General features: G+C 40.1%; 1 protein-coding gene across 4 annotated transcripts in view; it reads left to right on the top strand.

Moving 5' to 3' along the window:
• LOC111157289 (WD repeat domain 44) overlaps nucleotides 1-10706 on the top strand; it is an 87825-nt gene extending 77119 nt beyond the window's left edge. For 2 of the 4 annotated variants that reach the window (XM_022518593.1, XM_022518594.1), the window contains 6 exons: nucleotides 2843-3034; nucleotides 3212-3313; nucleotides 3534-3649; nucleotides 4521-4648; nucleotides 5622-5756; nucleotides 9561-10706. In XM_022518593.1, coding sequence (XP_022374301.1) covers nucleotides 2843-3034; nucleotides 3212-3313; nucleotides 3534-3649; nucleotides 4521-4648; nucleotides 5622-5756; nucleotides 9561-9655 — 768 coding nt within the window. In that variant the 3' untranslated portion in view covers nucleotides 9656-10706. The remainder of the gene's footprint in view (nucleotides 1-2842; nucleotides 3035-3211; nucleotides 3314-3533; nucleotides 3650-4520; nucleotides 4649-5621; nucleotides 5757-9560) is intronic. The other 2 variants (XM_022518595.1, XM_022518596.1) reach the window with 2 other exon arrangements.
• The last annotated feature ends 7593 nt before the right edge of the window (nucleotides 10707-18299 follow it).

An 18299-nucleotide genomic window follows, 5' to 3' on the forward strand; every position in this document is an offset into this window, starting at 1 on the left:
GGAAGAATAGTGGGAGGGGTGGGGTGAGAAGAGACAAAGAAGGAAAGGTTGAAAGAGGCAAAGACCAAAATTCATTATAAGGTATACTGAATTCCTGTATAATGTCTGGAAATACTGTTTTTGGTTTTTTGGTTGGGTGTTGTGGGTTTTTGTTTTGTTTTGTTTTGTTTTGGTGAGCTCTGCACCCAGTATGGGGCTTGAACTCAACGACCCTGAGATCAAGAGTCTCATGCTCTAGAGACTGAACCAGCCAGGCGCTCCTGGAAATACTGTTAATCATGAGATCCATGTTAATTCATTTTCAGTGTAGAAAATCCCTCACAATCTTTCCTCTGAAAAGGAAGTATTTCATATGATAGCAACCAAAGGAGGAAAATTCATCTTGGAATTGCTGACTTTATTATGTTCTTATAGGATAAAGCCACCAAATGAGTAAGGCTAAATTAATTTTCGCTCTTTACAACTATAAGCACAAGGGAAGGCCCGTGCCAGTGCTGCTCCACTAGCCGGGCTGAGATAAGTGGAGGACTTGAGCTGACCTGACTTACCCTCCCCCATGTTGATGTATAAATCCTATTTCTGTTCACGTCCCCATCTCTGTATGTTTAACACCCATTGTCATGTTAATGTAGCATTTTATTTACACTCATATTTCTTCCTCTTTTTCCCCAAATTAAGAGAGAAGAATGACTTTTTTCCCCCTTCAATATCATTTCCCTCCCAGGGCGGGCTTATAATATAGACCCTTAGAAGACTTTGGTTCAGAACTTGGCAAATTAAAAATGCTTAATCTTTGCAGATACCTTATCAGTTTGGACCGTCAAGCTTTTTGAGGCTTCTTTCTGAATAACACCCCCATCCTGTCAGCCAACGATGCAGCAAAAGAATGGCTTTACTCCTGTCAGCAACTGTGAACAAAATCCTTCCCTCACCTCTATTTTAACTAATATGTCAGGGTGGAAAGGGAGAGGTATTAGGTGTGATAGTCACCTGTGTAGTACTTTATTATTAAGGTTCCTGTTTAGTCAGTACTTTTTCTATACTTACATTTGGTTTCATTTTTGGAAACCGAAAAGCCCTAATTCTAAAATTCTATAGATCTGAAGGATTTTTAAGAGGGGCTGGGGTAGGATGGTGTGGTATTAACATTTTCTTAGGAAACATGACTCTATTAAAATAATGTTATCTAGAAAGAAGGAAGCAGAATTATAAAAGAAATAGCAAAATGAAGATAATATATGCACACACATATACACACACGTATGCATGTATGTAAATAAAATTCTGATTTGTAAGACCAACATGAAGTCTTTTTACTTGTTCTGCTCTTCTACTGGTAGTCATTAAGTAGAGCCTACTATACCACAGCCATAAAAATGTCCTTTCTCTATAAATGTCTTTGACAAGCTTCAGAGGTGAGTAAAAATGATAGTCTTAAGCAGAAGGGAATACTTCTTGTTTTGGCATTCCAATTATTTTACTCTTAATTCTTACGTTACCAACAGACCAGTTTAGGTGATCATTTTTGCAACATACACAAATCTTGAATCATTACGTTATACCCCTGCAACTAATATAACATGGTCTGCCAGTGATCTCTCATTATGCCAGCTTGGTGGTAGGCCTGCTTTAGTGTATAGCAGGGTTTCTCGTTCTTGGCACTTGACATTTTGAGCTGGATCTTTCTTTGTTGTAAAGGTAATAAATTCTGTCCTGTGCATTGCAGAGTGTTTAACAGGATTCCTGTCCTCTCCCCACTAGATGCCAAGAACATCCCATCCCCAGTTGTGACAGTCAAAAATGTCTCCAGACATTGCTAGATGTCCTCTGTGGGGCCAACTTGCCCCCTGTTGAGAAGCCCTGCTTTGGGATTGAGAATTTGAATACTGAAGCAATTTCCTACTGACATGGTGTCAAAATTGACCACAAAACAACTGGTTCTCTGGGCTAACCAGCGTTAGTCTTTTATCCAAGTACTACGTGGATCCCAGAGGAAGATCCGGACAAACATATCATTACAGGATAGTTTCTCCCAAAGCGTGTTCCTTGAGGGTGCAAACCCTGCTAGGTGTTCCTGCCGACTCTCTCCCAACCACAACACCCCCCCCCCAAAAAGGTCCCTGGTTATATAAGTTGGAAAGTGCTACCTACTTTATTCCTCTTTTGGAGATTGAGAATGCATATTAACTGAGAATCCTCTCTAACTTTCTGTAACCCAGAATCTCTCAAACTAAACGTGAACCATTCTCCCACACAACCATTCTCCAACACATTATCCATTAACATCCATACTTTGGGAAAAGCAGTTTAAGGATATGATAAAGTAATTAGAAAGTCATTTTTCTTTTTTGTTAAGATTTTATTTATTTATATGACAGAGATCACAAGTAGGCAGAGAGTCAGGCAGAGAGAGAGAGAGAGAGAAACGGGCTCCCTGCTGAGCAGAGAGCCCAATGAGGGGCTCGATCCCAGGCCCCTGAGCTCAGGACCACCCACTGAGCCACCCAGGCTCCCCTAGAAAGTCATTTTTCCAAAGTGAATACTGAAATTTCTAATAGTTATTTTTAGTGAATAAAATAATGCTTGCTTGGGGGTGCCTGGCTGGCTCAATCTGTAGAGCATGTGACTCTTGATCTCCTTGGGGTTGTGAGTTCAGGCCCCACATTGGGTATAGAGATTACTTAAAAATAAAATCTGAAAAAAAAAAATACTTAATAGTATTTTATAAATGGGATCTAAATATGTTTTAAGCATTAATTCTAACAGGCTTTATGTTTTGATTTGCTAATGAATTTTTCTTGATCTGGTAAAATGAGAGCTTTCTCTTTTGCAACACTTTTAGGATGACAGGTATTTTCTAAGTGGGTCATTGGATGGAAAGCTCCGCCTTTGGAACATACCTGACAAAAAAGTCGCTTTGTGGAATGAAGTAGATGGTCAAACAAAATTGATCACAGCTGCAAATTTCTGTCAGAATGGCAAATACGCAGTGATTGGGACATATGATGGCAGATGTATTTTCTATGATACAGAGGTAAAGGATTATGTTGTGTAAATTGCATGATGGAATACTTAACAGTTTCGTATAAGTTGGTATATCCTCTCTGGGCATATAAATTGGGGTGAATGATACTCGGCCTCTCTGTAGCTTGTATCAGATGATCTTTGAGGTTCCTTCTAATCCTATTTTAAATTTGTGATTTCTTTTCAGCATTTGAAATACCACACACAAATACATGTCCGGTCTACCAGAGGACGCAACAAAGTTGGAAGAAAAATTACTGGCATTGAACCTCTACCTGGAGAAAATAAGGTACTAAGTATTCAAAACCATCTCTCCTCACACTGTATATAGACTCCTGAAAATTCTTATTGTCTTGGCTTAAGAATGTATTTTCAGTCATGTGGAATATAGGCTTTTCTAGTTTTGAGGTATATTCTCTCTGTATATGTGTATGTAATACCCTTTTTGGTTATACCTTAACTTAGATTAAAAGATGGCATTTTTAACTTTTCCTTTGATTTATTTTTAGATACTGGTAACCTCAAATGACTCCAGAATCAGACTGTATGATCTTAGAGATTTGTCACTGTCCATGAAGTATAAGGGCTATGTCAACAGTAGCAGCCAGATCAAAGCAAGTTTCAGGTAAACTGGCGATGAGAAACTGCCAAAAGAGATAGTCCTCTTCTACTCCCATATTTTCTCTGATCTATGCCTTACGTCTCTATGGTGTTTTTCCTTTCTTTGCACTTTTAAAACTGACCGCTCACGTTGTCATCCTGCAGTCCTAACCATGTCTACCTGTTCAGTCAACAGAGTTGAGTTGCCCCTATTCTGCAGACAAAGAAACCGAGACTCAGAAAATGAAGTGATTTGTCTGAAGTCACTGGTAGTTGCAGAGCTGGGATTAGAAGACTCACTCCCAGCTCTGGAATTTGTGGTTTTGTACTTTTATGTCAGCTTTTCTAAAAGGAAGCTTACCTGCCACCCACCCGTGGTCTTGATCCTTTTAGGTACTGAAGCCGATAAAGCATTTTAACATTTTAACACCCTGAAGTCCGGCATCCTGTATTTATACCTTTACATCACATTATTATTTGAACTCTTAATTGGGGGTCTGGAGGCACTCCTGAAATTACTGCGTCTTCTTCCTCATAGCCCTCTTTCATTCAGCCCTTTCCTTAACAGTTTCCTTTCTTCTTGAATTACCCAGTAATTACCAAGAAATTTAGTTGGTGAAGTGTTCTGCTTCTCTCTTTCATCTCTTAAGTAGGCGTTTCTCCCAGTGTGGGTTAACAGACAGCACAGTTATCTAGAGCTTTCGTGAAAATCCTTGTGCCTCTGGGCTCCATGATAGCCCTGCATGTTCAGAACCTCTCGAGTGAGACTAGGAGTCTGTATGTCAACAAGCTCTCCTGGGTGTTCGCTTGGGAGTCTTAAAGTTAGGAAGGGCTGATAGAAGGAAACCTAAAATATCCAAAACTGACTTTTTTTTTTTTTTCTTTCCCAAATTTAGCCATGATTTTAGTTACCTCGTCAGTGGCTCAGAAGATAAGTATGTTTATATCTGGAGTACTTACCATGACCTCAGCAAGTTTACTTCAGTCAGGAGAGACCGGAATGATTTTTGGGAAGGTATTAAGGGTAAGTAAATGCCTGCTCCTGTGTGTCCTCCAAATGAGTAAAGTTAAGATGGAGATGTATTAGGGGCGCCTGGGTGGCTCAGTGGGTTAAAGCCTCTGCCTTCTGCTCAGGTCATGATCCCAGGGTCCTGGGATCAAGCCCTGTGTCAGACTCTCTGCTCCGCGGGGAGCCTGTTTCCCTCTCTCTCTCTGCCTGCCTCTCTGCCTACTTGTGATCTCAGTCTGTCAAATAAAAATATTTTTAAAGAAAAGATGGAGATGTATTACAAGTAAATGTGAATAGGCATTACTTCAGAGACAGTCTGGCAGCCATAACTGCTTTTGCTTTGTATTTGGCTTTGTTTGACTTTTCTATACCAAGGCCGAACTGATACAGGTGCACCTCATTTTAATTAAGCTGGGTACGTTGTTTTTGTACCTAATTCTGTTGCACATTAATTGACTGCAGCACAGGATAGATAAAATTTTTATATATGCACTGGCAAACAGAAAAATTCGTTTGACTTGCTTAACTGCAATGTCCGCTTTTTTACAATGATCTGAAACAAAACCTGCAATATCTCTGAGGTATGCGTGTATGGGGTATTTTTTTTAAGCACATATATTTGGGTTTTAAATAGTTCTTAATGGGGCGCCTGAGTGGCTCAGTGGGTTAAAGCCTCTGCTTTCGGCTCAGGTCATGATCCCAGGGTCTTGGGATCGAGCCCCACATCGGGTTCCCTGCTCAGCAGGGAGCCTACTTCCCTCTCTCTCTCTGCCTGCCTCTCTGCCTACTTGTGATCTCTGTCAAATAAATAAATAAAATATTAAAAAAAATAGTTCTTAATTACTTATGTGCTAATTTTAAAGGATACTAGCTAATAACATATACTGGTTTTAAAAATACACTATTGTATTGTTTGCATATGACACTTTCTGTCTGGATGTTTAGGATCAAGTTTATTAGTTATGCTGAAGTACATTTTTTTCCCCAGCACATAATGCAGTTGTTACATCAGCCATCTTTGCTCCAAACCCAAGTTTGATGTTGTCTTTGGATATGCAGTCCGAAAAAGCAGAAGGGAATGAAAAAGGTGAAGATGCTGAAGTTTTAGATACTGTGCCCTCTGGTAGGTACTCATAGTTTATTTGACCTACATTTTTTCTAGTCAGCACTTATAGCTTCATTGACCTACGTTGGGTATCGTGAGTTTTTTGTGTGTGTGAAGAAATATTTCTTGTTTACGACTTAAGTGTGAGTTTCCCCTTCCAAACATTTCAGTAACCTCTTTCTTGCAAGTTTTACTTCATTTAGATTTACCTTTGAATTAAAAATGAAAATTTTGGAAGTTCTTTTTTTTTTTTTTTAAAGGTTTTTTTTTAAGATTTTATTTATTTATTTGACAGAGAGAGATCACAAGTAGGCAGAGAGGCAGGCAGAGAGAGAGAGAGAGAGGAGGAAGCAGGCTCCCTGCCCAGCAGAGAGCCCGATGCGGGACTCGATCCCAGGACCCTGAAATCATGACCTGAGCCGAAGGTAGAGGCTTAACCCACTGAGCCACCCAGGCGCCCTTTTTTTTTTTTTCTTTTTGAAAGAGAGCACAAGCCAAGTGCTTGATCTCAGAACCCTGGGATCATGACCAGCCGAAGGTAGAACCACCCAGCTGCCCTCATCATTATTATTTTTAAAGATTTTATTTATTTGAGAGAGTGAGATCATGAGCAGGGGGAAGGGTAGAGGGAGAAGCAGACTTCCCGCTGAGCAGGGAGCCCAGTGCAGGACTCAGTCCCATCATGACCCGAGCTGAAGGCAGACACCTAAATCGACTATGTCACCCAGACTCCCCAAAAGTTCATTATTTTTTTTTTATTATGGTCAGTTGTTCCCTTTGGAGAAGTGCAAACAAGACACGCAAATACAAAATTTCTTTGTTGTCTGTCTCTTCTAACAGACTGCCATTCTGAGGACAGAGACTTATTATGTCCTATATATTATTCTAATGCCATTGCCTACATATAGTTAGTCCTAATAAGCATGGGTTGAACAAATGAATTAAACCAAATAAAAGTAGTGTCCTTTTCTACTTGCCACAAACTGATAGCTTTATAACTTCTCAGGTAGCTGTTTACAAGCCTGTGATTTCTTGTGATTTGCAGCATATGTTTAGGGAAATAAGGAGTAATTCCAGTTATATAAAATGGTCAGATTAGGAAGTAAAAGGAAACCACCAAAAAGTTGTACCGAGTGTCAATTATATAAAAATGGTTCCTGTTAGGGGTGCCTGGGTGACTCAGTCGGTTGAGCGTCTGACTCTTGATTTTGGCTCAGGTCATGATCTCAGAGTCGTGAGATCAGCAGAGAGTCTGCTGGAGATCCTCTCCCTCTCCCTCCCACCCAGCTCTCTCTCAAATTTAAAAAAAAAAAAAAAGAAGAAGAAGAAGAAGTCCCTGTTAGCCCTTAAGAGTATGGTGAGACCATATAAATTTAGAAAACAAATGTATTGTTGAAATGAATTTCAGAATAGTTGATTAAATGTTCTTTTTCATTCTAGAGACTATAGCTAGACTTTTTAGAGAGTTTTAAAGCCACAACAAAAGTTACAGTGTACAAACGGCTCTTCTAAAAGTATTTGAATACTTTAGAGTTCACAAGTAGTTTATTTCATTTAATCTCAAGTAATTTCCCTTGCGGTATTATTTACACTGTGCATTACACTAAATACACTATTTCTTCTGTCTGTGATAGCAAAGATGAACTTCAGTCTAGCACTTCCTTTAGTTACAAGATTTAGAAATATACCAAGTCAGCATTATTAAACCTTTACTAAATGCCTGTTTGGCAATTTTCCTTTTTCTTTTTTTCTCAGAACCAGATCCAGTGTTCTCCTTTAACTCATCATTTGGGCTGTTTTTTTCCCTCCCAGTGATACCTTTTTATACTCTGTGCGTCTCCCCTCCACATTTCACTGAAAATTCTAGCCTTTTTAAAGAATTTTTTAAAAGATTTTATTTATTTATTTGACAGAGATCACAAGTAGGCAGAGAGGCAGGCAGAGAGAGAGAGGAAGGGAAGCAGGCTCCCTGCTGAACAGAGAGCCTGATGTGGGGTTCAATCCCAGGACCCTGGGACCATGACCTGAGCTGAAGGCAGAGGCTTTAACCCACTGAGCCACCCAGGCGCCCCTTAAGGATTTATTTTTATAGAGAGAGTGTGAACTGTGGGGGAGGGCCAGAGGGAGAGAGAGAATCCCAAGGAGTCTCCACGCCCGAGTGCAGAGCTCTCACAAAAGTCTCACAACCCTGATACCATGACCTGAGCTGAAATCAAGAGTTGGACGCTTAACTGACTGAGCCATCCAGTTGCCTCTGAAAATTCTTACGTTTAAAACAACTTGAAAGATGAAAAAGTCCTTTTTAAATATTTTTTTCAGAACTCCACCATATTAACAAGGTTCAGTTGACTTGCTGGGTCCTTTTTATAGTGGCACAACTTTTAATGGATTATACTCAGATTTGTGTTTGCTGTTTTGTACTCATCGAGGTAAAATGTAAAAAGAAAACTCTGAAAACTGGTATGAGATCATAAAATATATCTGATTGCCCTCTGTCTGACATAGTTGGCAATTTATGCTTCAGTTTTTCTCATGTATAAAGTCATGATAATCCCTAGTTTATAAGTTTGTGATAAGAATTAAAGAGAACATCTAAAGTGTCTAGCAAAATGCCTGCTGTGTAGGAGACGTCTTTATTGTTGTTGTATCTTACAGAGCATTTATCTGTACACTAGGAATTATGTTCTTCTCCAGCCTTTCTCATCATCTCCTATCGCAAGTCCTTTGCTGCCTCCTGCTGCCTAGCACAAGGTTGAGATAGGCCAGAGAGTGGGAAGGAATGTTCACAGGCTTAGGATATGTTTTTAGCAAATCTAAATGAAGCCATTTTGTCTTGACCCATTCTGTACCCAAGTTTCCAGTTAAAGTTTGGATTATTTTCTTCCTTACTAATCAGTCCTTCATAAATCTATAGTTTTTACCTGTGCATAATGGAATTGTGAATTTTGTTTGTTAAATGCTTTTTACTGGTAAATGTCAGAGGTAGGCATTTCGCCCTTCAGCACAGCTACACGGCTCTTCATACAGACCGTGGAAGCAAGTTGCTGTCCGCATTCACAGAGGCATCATGTGTACTTCATTTCCCGGCAATTTCAGTATGTCTGCTGGACCGTGAACCTTACTGTCAGCCTCACTAGAGACCCCTGATAACAGCACACTTGGCCCAGCTGATCCCATTCTGCCTGCATTCCAGTTCTGGAGCTGAACGACATGCTGTCCTCTTGCCGTGAAGTGAAGCATTGGACAGTTTAGAGGCCTAGGCTGCCTGGGAGTAAATCCAGGCATCCAGGCCCCAAGGGACTGTAATCTCCCCAAACCGGGGAAAGACCGGCTAAGGCACCGGAAGTGGAAGCGAGCCTCAGAGAGGAGGAGAGTGCAGGAGAATGAAAGGATTACTGGAGTGAGCTGGAAAAGAGACTGGCACCTGGCTGGCTTGGTCAGGGGAGTGTATGACTCTTGATCTTGGGGTTGTGAGTTTGAGCCCCACTTTGGGTGTAGAGATTACTTAAAAAAAAATCTTGGGGCGCCTGGGTGGCTCAGTGGGTTAAGCCTGCCTTCGGCTCGGGTCATGATCCCAGGGTCCCGGGATCAAGCCCCACGTCAGGCTCTCTGCTCGGGGAGCCTGCTTCCCCCTCTGTCTGTCTCTGCCTGCCTCTCTGCCTACTTGTGATCTCTGTCTGTGAAATAAATAAATAAAATCTTTAAAAAAAATCTTGGGGGGAAAAACTGAAAACGTGGGGAAAATGTGTGGGGTCACGGGCACGTGACACTTAAAACAGCAGACTTTATATTCAACTAAAAACTTTTTTTTATGCTTTTAAGGTATCATGAAGACAGATAATACAGAAGTTCTTCTTTCTGCTGACTTCACTGGAGCAATCAAAGTGTTTATTAACAAAAGGAAAAATGCACCTTAATTTGAAATGACATTTAAAATAAACATATCAGTAAGTTTCTGTATGTATCAGAACTGAAAAAAGTATATTATAGTGTTTCAGGCTAACATCCTTTTTTTTTGTTTAATTTTTATTGGAAGTTGTTCAAATATAATATATTTTTTGAGTGGCAGTGTTAATGACCTATAAACCCTGGACTGATAGACTAGACAGAAATGTGGCTAGAATAACATTGCCAAACATTAGGCTTTATGTTTTGTTATATTTGTGTTTTTGTTACTTAATTGTGAACATGCACAGGTTTCTGCATGAAAATATATTAATATATTAATCCATGTGTGTGCCTTTTGGTTACATGCACTAAATCTAACAGAGTTAAATTATTTCAGTGGCCCTTTTGGCCTCTTACGGTGGCGGGGGGGGGGCGAGTCTTGTTTCTAGCTTATAAAGTTTCTTTGCACAAAACTTGATTTTTCAGAAAAGTGGTATTGACTGAGTTACTGTTTTGAAGATGTTATTCAGGTTTTCAATAGGTCAACAACTATGTGTAAATGGTTTTTATAAATTTCTCAATTTGGGGACAAGATTTTTTTTGTGTGTGGTCTAAATTGTGGACTTAAGATTCTTTTCTTTGTATGTATATATATAATTTTTCTTCCTTTCTCTTTTTCTTTATCTGCTTTTGTTTTTCTTTTTCCCATTCTTTTCTTTCTTTCTTTCTTTCTTTTTTTTTTTTTTTTTGCTACACTGGAGCACAATGTTTCTATGTAAAAAATTCTTTTCATTCTATATCCATGAGCACCAGGCTTTGCTCACTTAAAAAAATTAAGCCGCATTAAGGAGTGAGTCTTCTTTTTTACAATAATGTAAAAATGAACTGTTTACATTTTTTTAAAGCATTGTAGTTTTAAAAATTAAGCTGTTTTGTTTTGTGTTGTTGAATTTGAAAGCCTTTGTAAATATTGATATAATGTACCAATGAAATAACATCTGGGGCAATGGAACCCTGATCATGTTGTTGATGGTTAGCATATGTTTCTGAAAATTAAATATGTATTATTAAAAGTTGGTCACCAAACACTTGTTAAATATGTGACTTTATTTTCAGATGACCTTGGGAAACTGAGAAATGTAAGAAAAACAAAGTCTTACTTTATACTTTGATTTTTAACGAGCAGAAGACCAGATTCTGGACCCCTGACTTACAGTGCATTAACCACATACCTTATAAAAAAATATTTTTCTAATTCTAAACTGATAAGAGTTCACCTGTATGCTTATGTGTTCTTTATTGCATTTGGTTTTGGTATCTGCGTGAGAAGCTGGAAAGCCATGATCATATCCTTATTCATCAGCGTGGTCTTGGAGTCTTGGAGCCTTGGAGCGTGGTCTTGTTCTGGATATTCTGTTTCATTGCATGTTGTTTGCCTTGGTTTCACCCCTGTGCTGCCTTTTTTTTTTCTTTTTCTTTTTTTTCTTTTTGCTCTTGCCAGTGCTGTGCTCTCCCCCTTCTCTGCTCGCTCTTCTGTACTCTACCTGACACATGGAGTTGTTAGGCCATTGGCTCTGTAACCGGTCCGTTGCTTTAGTCTCAAGATCTGGCTGGTAGTTGGATCGATCTAGTGTTTCAGAGAATTTGATGTCTTCAACTCTTAGAGGCAGCTTGGCTTTCACTGACTTCTGCCCAAAGACTTGTAGTATTGTTGTGGCACTAATCATTTCAATTGCAGATAATTGGGGCCTTGCCATATGAATATTTCCTGATAGGTTTCATGTGGTTTCTGGAACGAAAAGGCAAAAAATAGTTGGCATGCAAGTTTGAGAGACTAATACTAACCTTTCTAGGTTTAGTTTTTTAAATGTTTGCTGACACTACATAAATAACATGCAGATTTACAAGTCAGAAGGTGAATTTGAAAACAGAGACTCAAGATGTATACTAAGAAAAACTGATTAATATTTCTCTGTAAAATGAGTATTAGAAACTCACTATAATAAGTGGTGCGGAAGAAAGAGCATAGAGTGTAGAATCAGATAAACTTAGTTTTGGCTCCCTCCATTAGCACATTCCTTGGGTAAGTTATTTATCCTATATTAATTTCCATTTCCTTGTCTATAATAGGAGAACACCTAACTGAAATTATGAATTTTTACTGAGAAATCATGTATGTCTAAAGCTTGGTGCCTGGTAAGTAGGTGTTCTCAACAAATGTACACTTCTCACTACCTTTCCCAAATCCCTTCATGCCCTCTAAACCCTCTTCCCCCGTAAAAAATATATAGAAGTGCTTTCTAGACATCTGAGATTTCTTGGGTGAATAGCCTTTTAGGGGTTGACATAAGGCACCAACTTTTTTTTTTCCAACTTGATGCTTTAATCTTAAACCATCTACCATCACCTCTTCAGAAGAGAGAACATTTTATTTTTTTTTAAAGATTTTATTTATTTATTGGACAGAGAGATCACAAGTAGGCAGAGAGGCAGGCAGAGAGAGAGGAAGAAGCAGGCTCCCCGCTGAGCAGAGAGCCCGATGCGGGGCTCGATCCCAGCACCCCGGGATCATGACCTGAGCCAAAGGCAGAGGCCCAACCCACTGAGTCACCCAGGCGCCCCGAGAACATTTTAATAGTTAAAAAAAAAGTCAGCTATAATCTTACCATCTTAGAGCAGTGAACAATCTATTAAAGTGAATAAACCTAGCTTGTGAAAAAAAAAAAAGTAACCATACTCTCCTTTTTTCCATTTTCTCCTTCTGTGTATTAAAAGCTCTTTGAAAAGTCATTTTGAGCTTTTTTCTCTCTCTCTCATTTACCTTAATTGGAATTAAAATATTAATGACTCAACATAATTTAGCATGCCATTTTCTATGATCTTCAAATGGTACAGCTGGGCAGAGACTTTTTGTTCTTAAAATAACATGTTTAACAATGTATTATCCCTCAAATCCTGATTTCAGTTGTGTAACTTTGAGAATCAGAGGCCAGATATCCCTACTCATGAAAAAAAGAATATTTTTCTTAAGGATTTTAGTTATTTTTAGTTAAAGAAAAGCAGCCTTTTCCAAGGGTTAGAATATTTTTAAATAACCTCCGTTACTATGAGGATTCAAGGTGAAGACCTGTTTGGGATTTAATGTTTCCCCATCACTTTTCAAAAGGAAAACATTCCCAGTTTTACTGGTTTCTAGCTCTCTGACTTACTTATTCATGAAGCAGGTGTCTGTTGAATACCTGCCACACACACAGCACTGCTGGGACTGCAGCAGAATAAGACCGCATTCCTGTGCCAGGAGAACTCACAGTCTGGCGGAGAAGATGCCCACAGAAACAAGTAAGAGGCTTGGAACCATCTTGTGGCTGTGGCCCCAGAAATGCCCCTTCTCGTCCTCAGCCCTGTCTGTCACACCCTTCCTGGTTACTGGTGGCAGCCACTTGATCTCAGGCCAGTCTTTGTTCATCTGATATTATCAGCCCCAAGGATAGTATTGGTAACAGAGTTCATAAGTAAGCCAGAGAAAACCGAGTACCCTCCGTAGTGACATTTTCCCTGGTCTCTGGTCCTCTCCTCCCGGCCTGAAATCTTTGTCTTATTTCCCCCCAAAATCTTAACTGTCTTCTGTTGTGAGCTAACTCCAGCTTAATAGACCCCTGCGCTCAGCTGCTCTCCGGTTCCCTTCAGTTCGGAAGCTTTGCCTGTTCCGTTTTGTTCTGTTTTGTTCTCTAGATTGGAGTCATCCAGGCTTCCCTTCCTAACCACAGGCACTGCTCTGGTATAGATTCACACACGTGAAAGCCATTCAGGTGGACGCAGCGAGGTGGAGGGCGGTGGCAGCGTAGACCGCAAGGAGAGATCTGTCGCAGAGTCCCAAACAAACCAAATGCGTTCATGGAAGTTAGCTAGGGTGGTCCAAGCAGATAGTTTGCTCCATCATCCAGCTACCCTGCATTACATTTTTTAAAATAAAATTTTTACTTTGGAATAACTTTAGATTTACAAAAATGTTGCAGAAAATACGGAATTCCCATATACTCCTTTCTCAGTTTCCCGTCATGTTGAAATCTACATTACTATGGGGCGTTAGTCAACACTAAGAAACCAACCTGCTACACTACTGTTAAGTAAAGTCCAGACTCTTCAAACTGCGCAGTTTTTTTCCTCTAGTGTCCTTTTTCAGTTCTAAGATCCAATACAGAATACCATATTGCATTTAGTCATATGAAGTTTTCTTAATTTAAATAAACATTTTATTTGAGAACATTAAGGGGCGCCTGGGTGGTTTGGTTGGTTAAGCGCCTGACTTGATTTTGGCTCAGGTCTTGATCCTTGGGGTCGTGAGGTCGAGCCCTGCATTGGGCTTCGCTGCACTCAGCGTGCAGTCTGCTGGAGATTCTCTCTCTGCCCCTTCTCCCCACCTTCAAATAAATAAATCTTTTTTAAAGAGAAATAGTTTAGGGGTGCCTGGGTGGCTCAGCGGGTTGAAGCCTCTGCCTTTGGCTCAGGTCATGATCCCAGGGTTCTGGGATCGAGTCCTGCATCGGGCTCTCTGCTCAGCGGGGAGCCTGCTTCCTCCTCTCTCTCTCTGCCTGCCTCTCTGCTGACTTGTCATCTCTGTCAAATAAATAAATAAAATCTTTTAAAAAACTAGTTTATAAGATTTTCAGGAAAGTTTGCAAAGAGTTCCTATATCTCCCATACCACTTTCTCTGTTGTTAATGTCTTTCGTTACTGTGGTACATTTTTCACATCAAAAAACCAACAATTGGTACATTACTACTAAACTGTGTGCTTTATTCAGATTTCAGTAGTTTTTAAGCTAATGTCCTTTTTCTGTTCTGGGATCTCTTCCAGGATATGATATTACTGTGCTTGTCAGGTCTCCTCAGTCTCCTCTTAGCCATTACGGTTTTTCAGATTTTTCATGCTTTTGATAACCTCAACAGTTTCGAGAAGTACTGGTCAAGTATGTTGTTGAATGTCCCTGGGTTTGGGTTTGTCTTTAGTTTTTCTCATCATTTGACTGGGTTTATGGACTGGGAGGAAGACGACAGAGGTAAATTGCTCCTTTCATTGCATCACGATAAGGAAACGTACTAAGAACATGACTTAGCACCTGGCTGAGGCTGTTTGTCAAGCTTCTCCACTACAGAGTTAATGTTTTCTTTCTTTCTATAAATCTGCTCTTCGGAAATGAATCACTAAGCACAGCCCAAACTCCAAGTGTGGAGAGGAGTCACGGCCCGCCTCCTCGAGTGGCGAGTAGCTCTGCAACTTACTTGGCGCTGTCATGTGCTGAAGATAGGCCTCCTCTGTCTCATTTATACGTATTAACTCAGCCCTTTCTTGATGTTGGCATGGGCTCGTGGGTATTTATTTTATGCTTTGAGTTGTAAACCAATACTGTATTCTTTTGTCGTTTAACTGGTTCCAGCCCTTAACAATTAAGAATTCTTTCAAGGTGGCTTCTGTGTCCAGTTGACAAAGCCCCCCCCCTTTTTTGAGCATTTCCTTGCTTTCTGTCACTCCAAGATGCTCCAGGCTCCTCTTATCTGTTTCCTGCCCCAGCCATTTAATCAAGGAGCCCTGGTTCCTTTTATGGGAGAAGGGCATCAGAAACCACCATCTGGGTGGTAGATGTGCTCATCGCCACCAGGTGTCCTTTCTCTTAGGCCTTCTCAGCTGGCAGAGCAAGGACATATGTGTGTATGCTAATATCTGTATATACAAATTACAAATATTTCTATGTAACTATCAGTATTTAATTAAATATGAGTTCTTATTGATGTCTCTGTCTAATCCATTAATACATAGATCTTTCTAGTTTCTTCTGCTTGCTTATCAGTAACCTCCAACAGTGGTTGGCTCCACTGGCTCCCACCATTTACTCTATCCATTTACTTATTTATTCAATCCCAGCACAGCACATTCAGCAGTTTCAGAATTGGTAACCCATACCCCATGAAAAACAACTTTACCAACAGGAGTGCAGTTTTTACGTATAGTCCTTTATCTTTGGTGTCATGGTTCTGGTCACAACACTGTCTTCTAAAGTTATGTAGGTGAGCACCTTTCTCTCCATCCACATTATCTTTTTTAATATTAGATTAAATTATCTGTCCCTTTATAAAATCACTTGGGATTCGATGACGTACATAGCCATCCTTATGTAATAAGCTGTGGCATTTTTTTGTAGACCACTTCCTGCCTTGCTTTCCGATGCTTATTCCTAAATTAGTTACTGTTCTGTCCTGTTACTGCACTGAGGTTCCACTCATTCAGCAAACATCAAGGGCTTAGTCTGTGTCAAGATCTTAAGGGAGTCTAAAAGGAGAAACAAACAAGAATGTAATTCTGTTAAGACTGTGTTTACATGATTAAAGTGGTCATCTCTGATTTTCTTGCCTCAGTGTCGGCCCATTTATTGAGGGAGAGGGGAATATATATGTATTTGTGTATATAAATAACTTACATGAAGAAAAGAATTTATGGGGCGCCTGGGTGGCTCAGTGGGCTAAGCCTCTGCCTTCAGCTCAGGTCATGATCTCAGGGTCCTGGGATCGAGCCCCGCATCGGGCTCTCTGCTCAGCGGGAAGTCTGCTTCCCCCGCCCCCACTGCCTGCCTCTGCCTACTTGTGATCTCTCTGTCAAATAAATAAATAAAATCTTTAAAAACAATTTACAAGGAATACATAAGTCTCTACATATGTATAAAGAATGTCAGTTTCCTAGAAACCCACTTCTCGAATTCATCATGCAGGCAGGTGTTCATTACACTTGGCTTATATATAAGCAGGATTCTGAGTTGTCAAAAAGCAAACATTTGAGAATACATGATTTAGTGACATGAAGAATTAGCAATTCTTTAGAAGATAAGAAAGGCATTCTTTCCAAGAAGGTCATTTCTGACTTGGTTATGCACAACTTAATCCTCTCTCTTGATGAAAAGCCACTGAAGTACCCCCATTCTAAGGGACACTGTAGAAGTTGAGGGCACTGGTGGTTGGGATTCATACTGTGGCTCTTCCTGGAGGCGAGCCTGACAGCCCATAACAGTTACGGATGAGTCTGCCTGCATTCATTTGCTTGCTCTGTCATAAAATACCACAGCCTGAGTGGCTTCAACAACACAAACTTGTTTGCTCATGGTTCTGGAGGTTAGAAGTCTAAGATCAAGATGCTGGCAGCTTCGGTTTCTTCGGAGGCCTCTCTCCTTGGCGGGCAGATGGCCGCGCTCAGGCTACTCTTCCCGAGGTCATCGCTCGGTGCACACGTGTCCTGATGCCTCCCTTCATGTCCTGATCTCCACTTCCTAAAAGGCCACCAGTTAACATTGGATTAAGCCTCACCTGAAGGCCTGACTGTATCACCTCTTTAAAGGCCCTAACTCCATATAATAGAGTCACATTCCAAGGTTTTAGGGATTAGGGCTTCAACATAGGAACTTGGGGGCAACATAAATCAGTTCATGACACTGCCCTGACAGTCATTTTATTTAAAATGAACCTAAAAATTGACAAAGAGGAAACGGGGAAATTAAAAATACTAATGACTGGGCGCCTGGGTGGCTCAGTTGGTTAAGCGGCTGCCTTCGGCTCAGGTCATGATCCTGGAGTCCCGGGATCGAGTCCCACATCGGGCTCCCAGCCAGGGGAGTCTGCTTCTCCCTCTGACCTTCTCCCCTCTCATGCTCTCACTCTCTCTCTCAAATAAATAAATAAAATATTTTTTAAAAATACCAATGACAGCTTCCGAGCTCAGAGTTATACATGAAATCCATCTAAAACAGAAATCTCAAATATGAAAGTGACTGTAAAATAGAATGTCAAGGCTTATAGATTTATATATACACATTTATATATACACATATACATTATTATCTATACACACATACATAATGCACATTTTGTATATGCACACACGGCCCTTGAACGACATGGGAACACAAGTTTGAACTGTGTAGGTCCACTTATAAGCAGAATTTTTTCTTGAAAGGTTTTTTGTTTTGTTTTTTTAATGTCAATCTCTACACCCAGTGTAGGTCTTAAACTCACAACCCTGAGATCGAGAGTCACATACTCTACACACCAAGCCAGCCAAGCGCCCCTATAAGCAGGATTTTTTTTCCCAGTAAAATACAGTTCTGTAAATGTATTTTCCTTATGATTTTCTTAATATTTTCTTTTTCCTAGCTTACTTCGTTGTAACAATACGGTATATAATACATGTAACACAGAAAATACGTGTTAATCAACTGTTTATGTTATCAGTAAGGCTTCCAGCCAAGAGTAAGCTATTAGTAGTGAAGTTCTTAGGAAGTCAAAAGTTATAAGTGGATTTTTGACTGCATGGGGGTGCAGCCCCCCCAACCCCTGCATCGTTGAAGGGTGTGTGTGTGTGTGTGTGTGTGTGTGTGTGTGTGTAGTGTTTACACATATACAGATACTAAAATGTCAAATTCAAAGTCATTCCTTCTCGTGCACTTTTAAACATCTTTATTGATGTAAAATTCACATGCCATAAAATTCACCCATGTAGTGATGTGCAACCATCACCGCCAAGTTTATAATATTTTCATCACCCCAAGAAATCTTGTGCCCACAGCAATCACTTCCCACTTCCCAGTTCCATGCACCCAGCCCCAGCCCCACTAGTCTACTGTCTCCGTGG

Source organism: Enhydra lutris, unplaced genomic scaffold, assembly GCF_002288905.1.
Source record: "Enhydra lutris kenyoni isolate GAN:26980312 unplaced genomic scaffold, ASM228890v2 scaffoldscaffold53, whole genome shotgun sequence".
Taxonomy (NCBI): domain Eukaryota; kingdom Metazoa; phylum Chordata; class Mammalia; order Carnivora; family Mustelidae; genus Enhydra; species Enhydra lutris.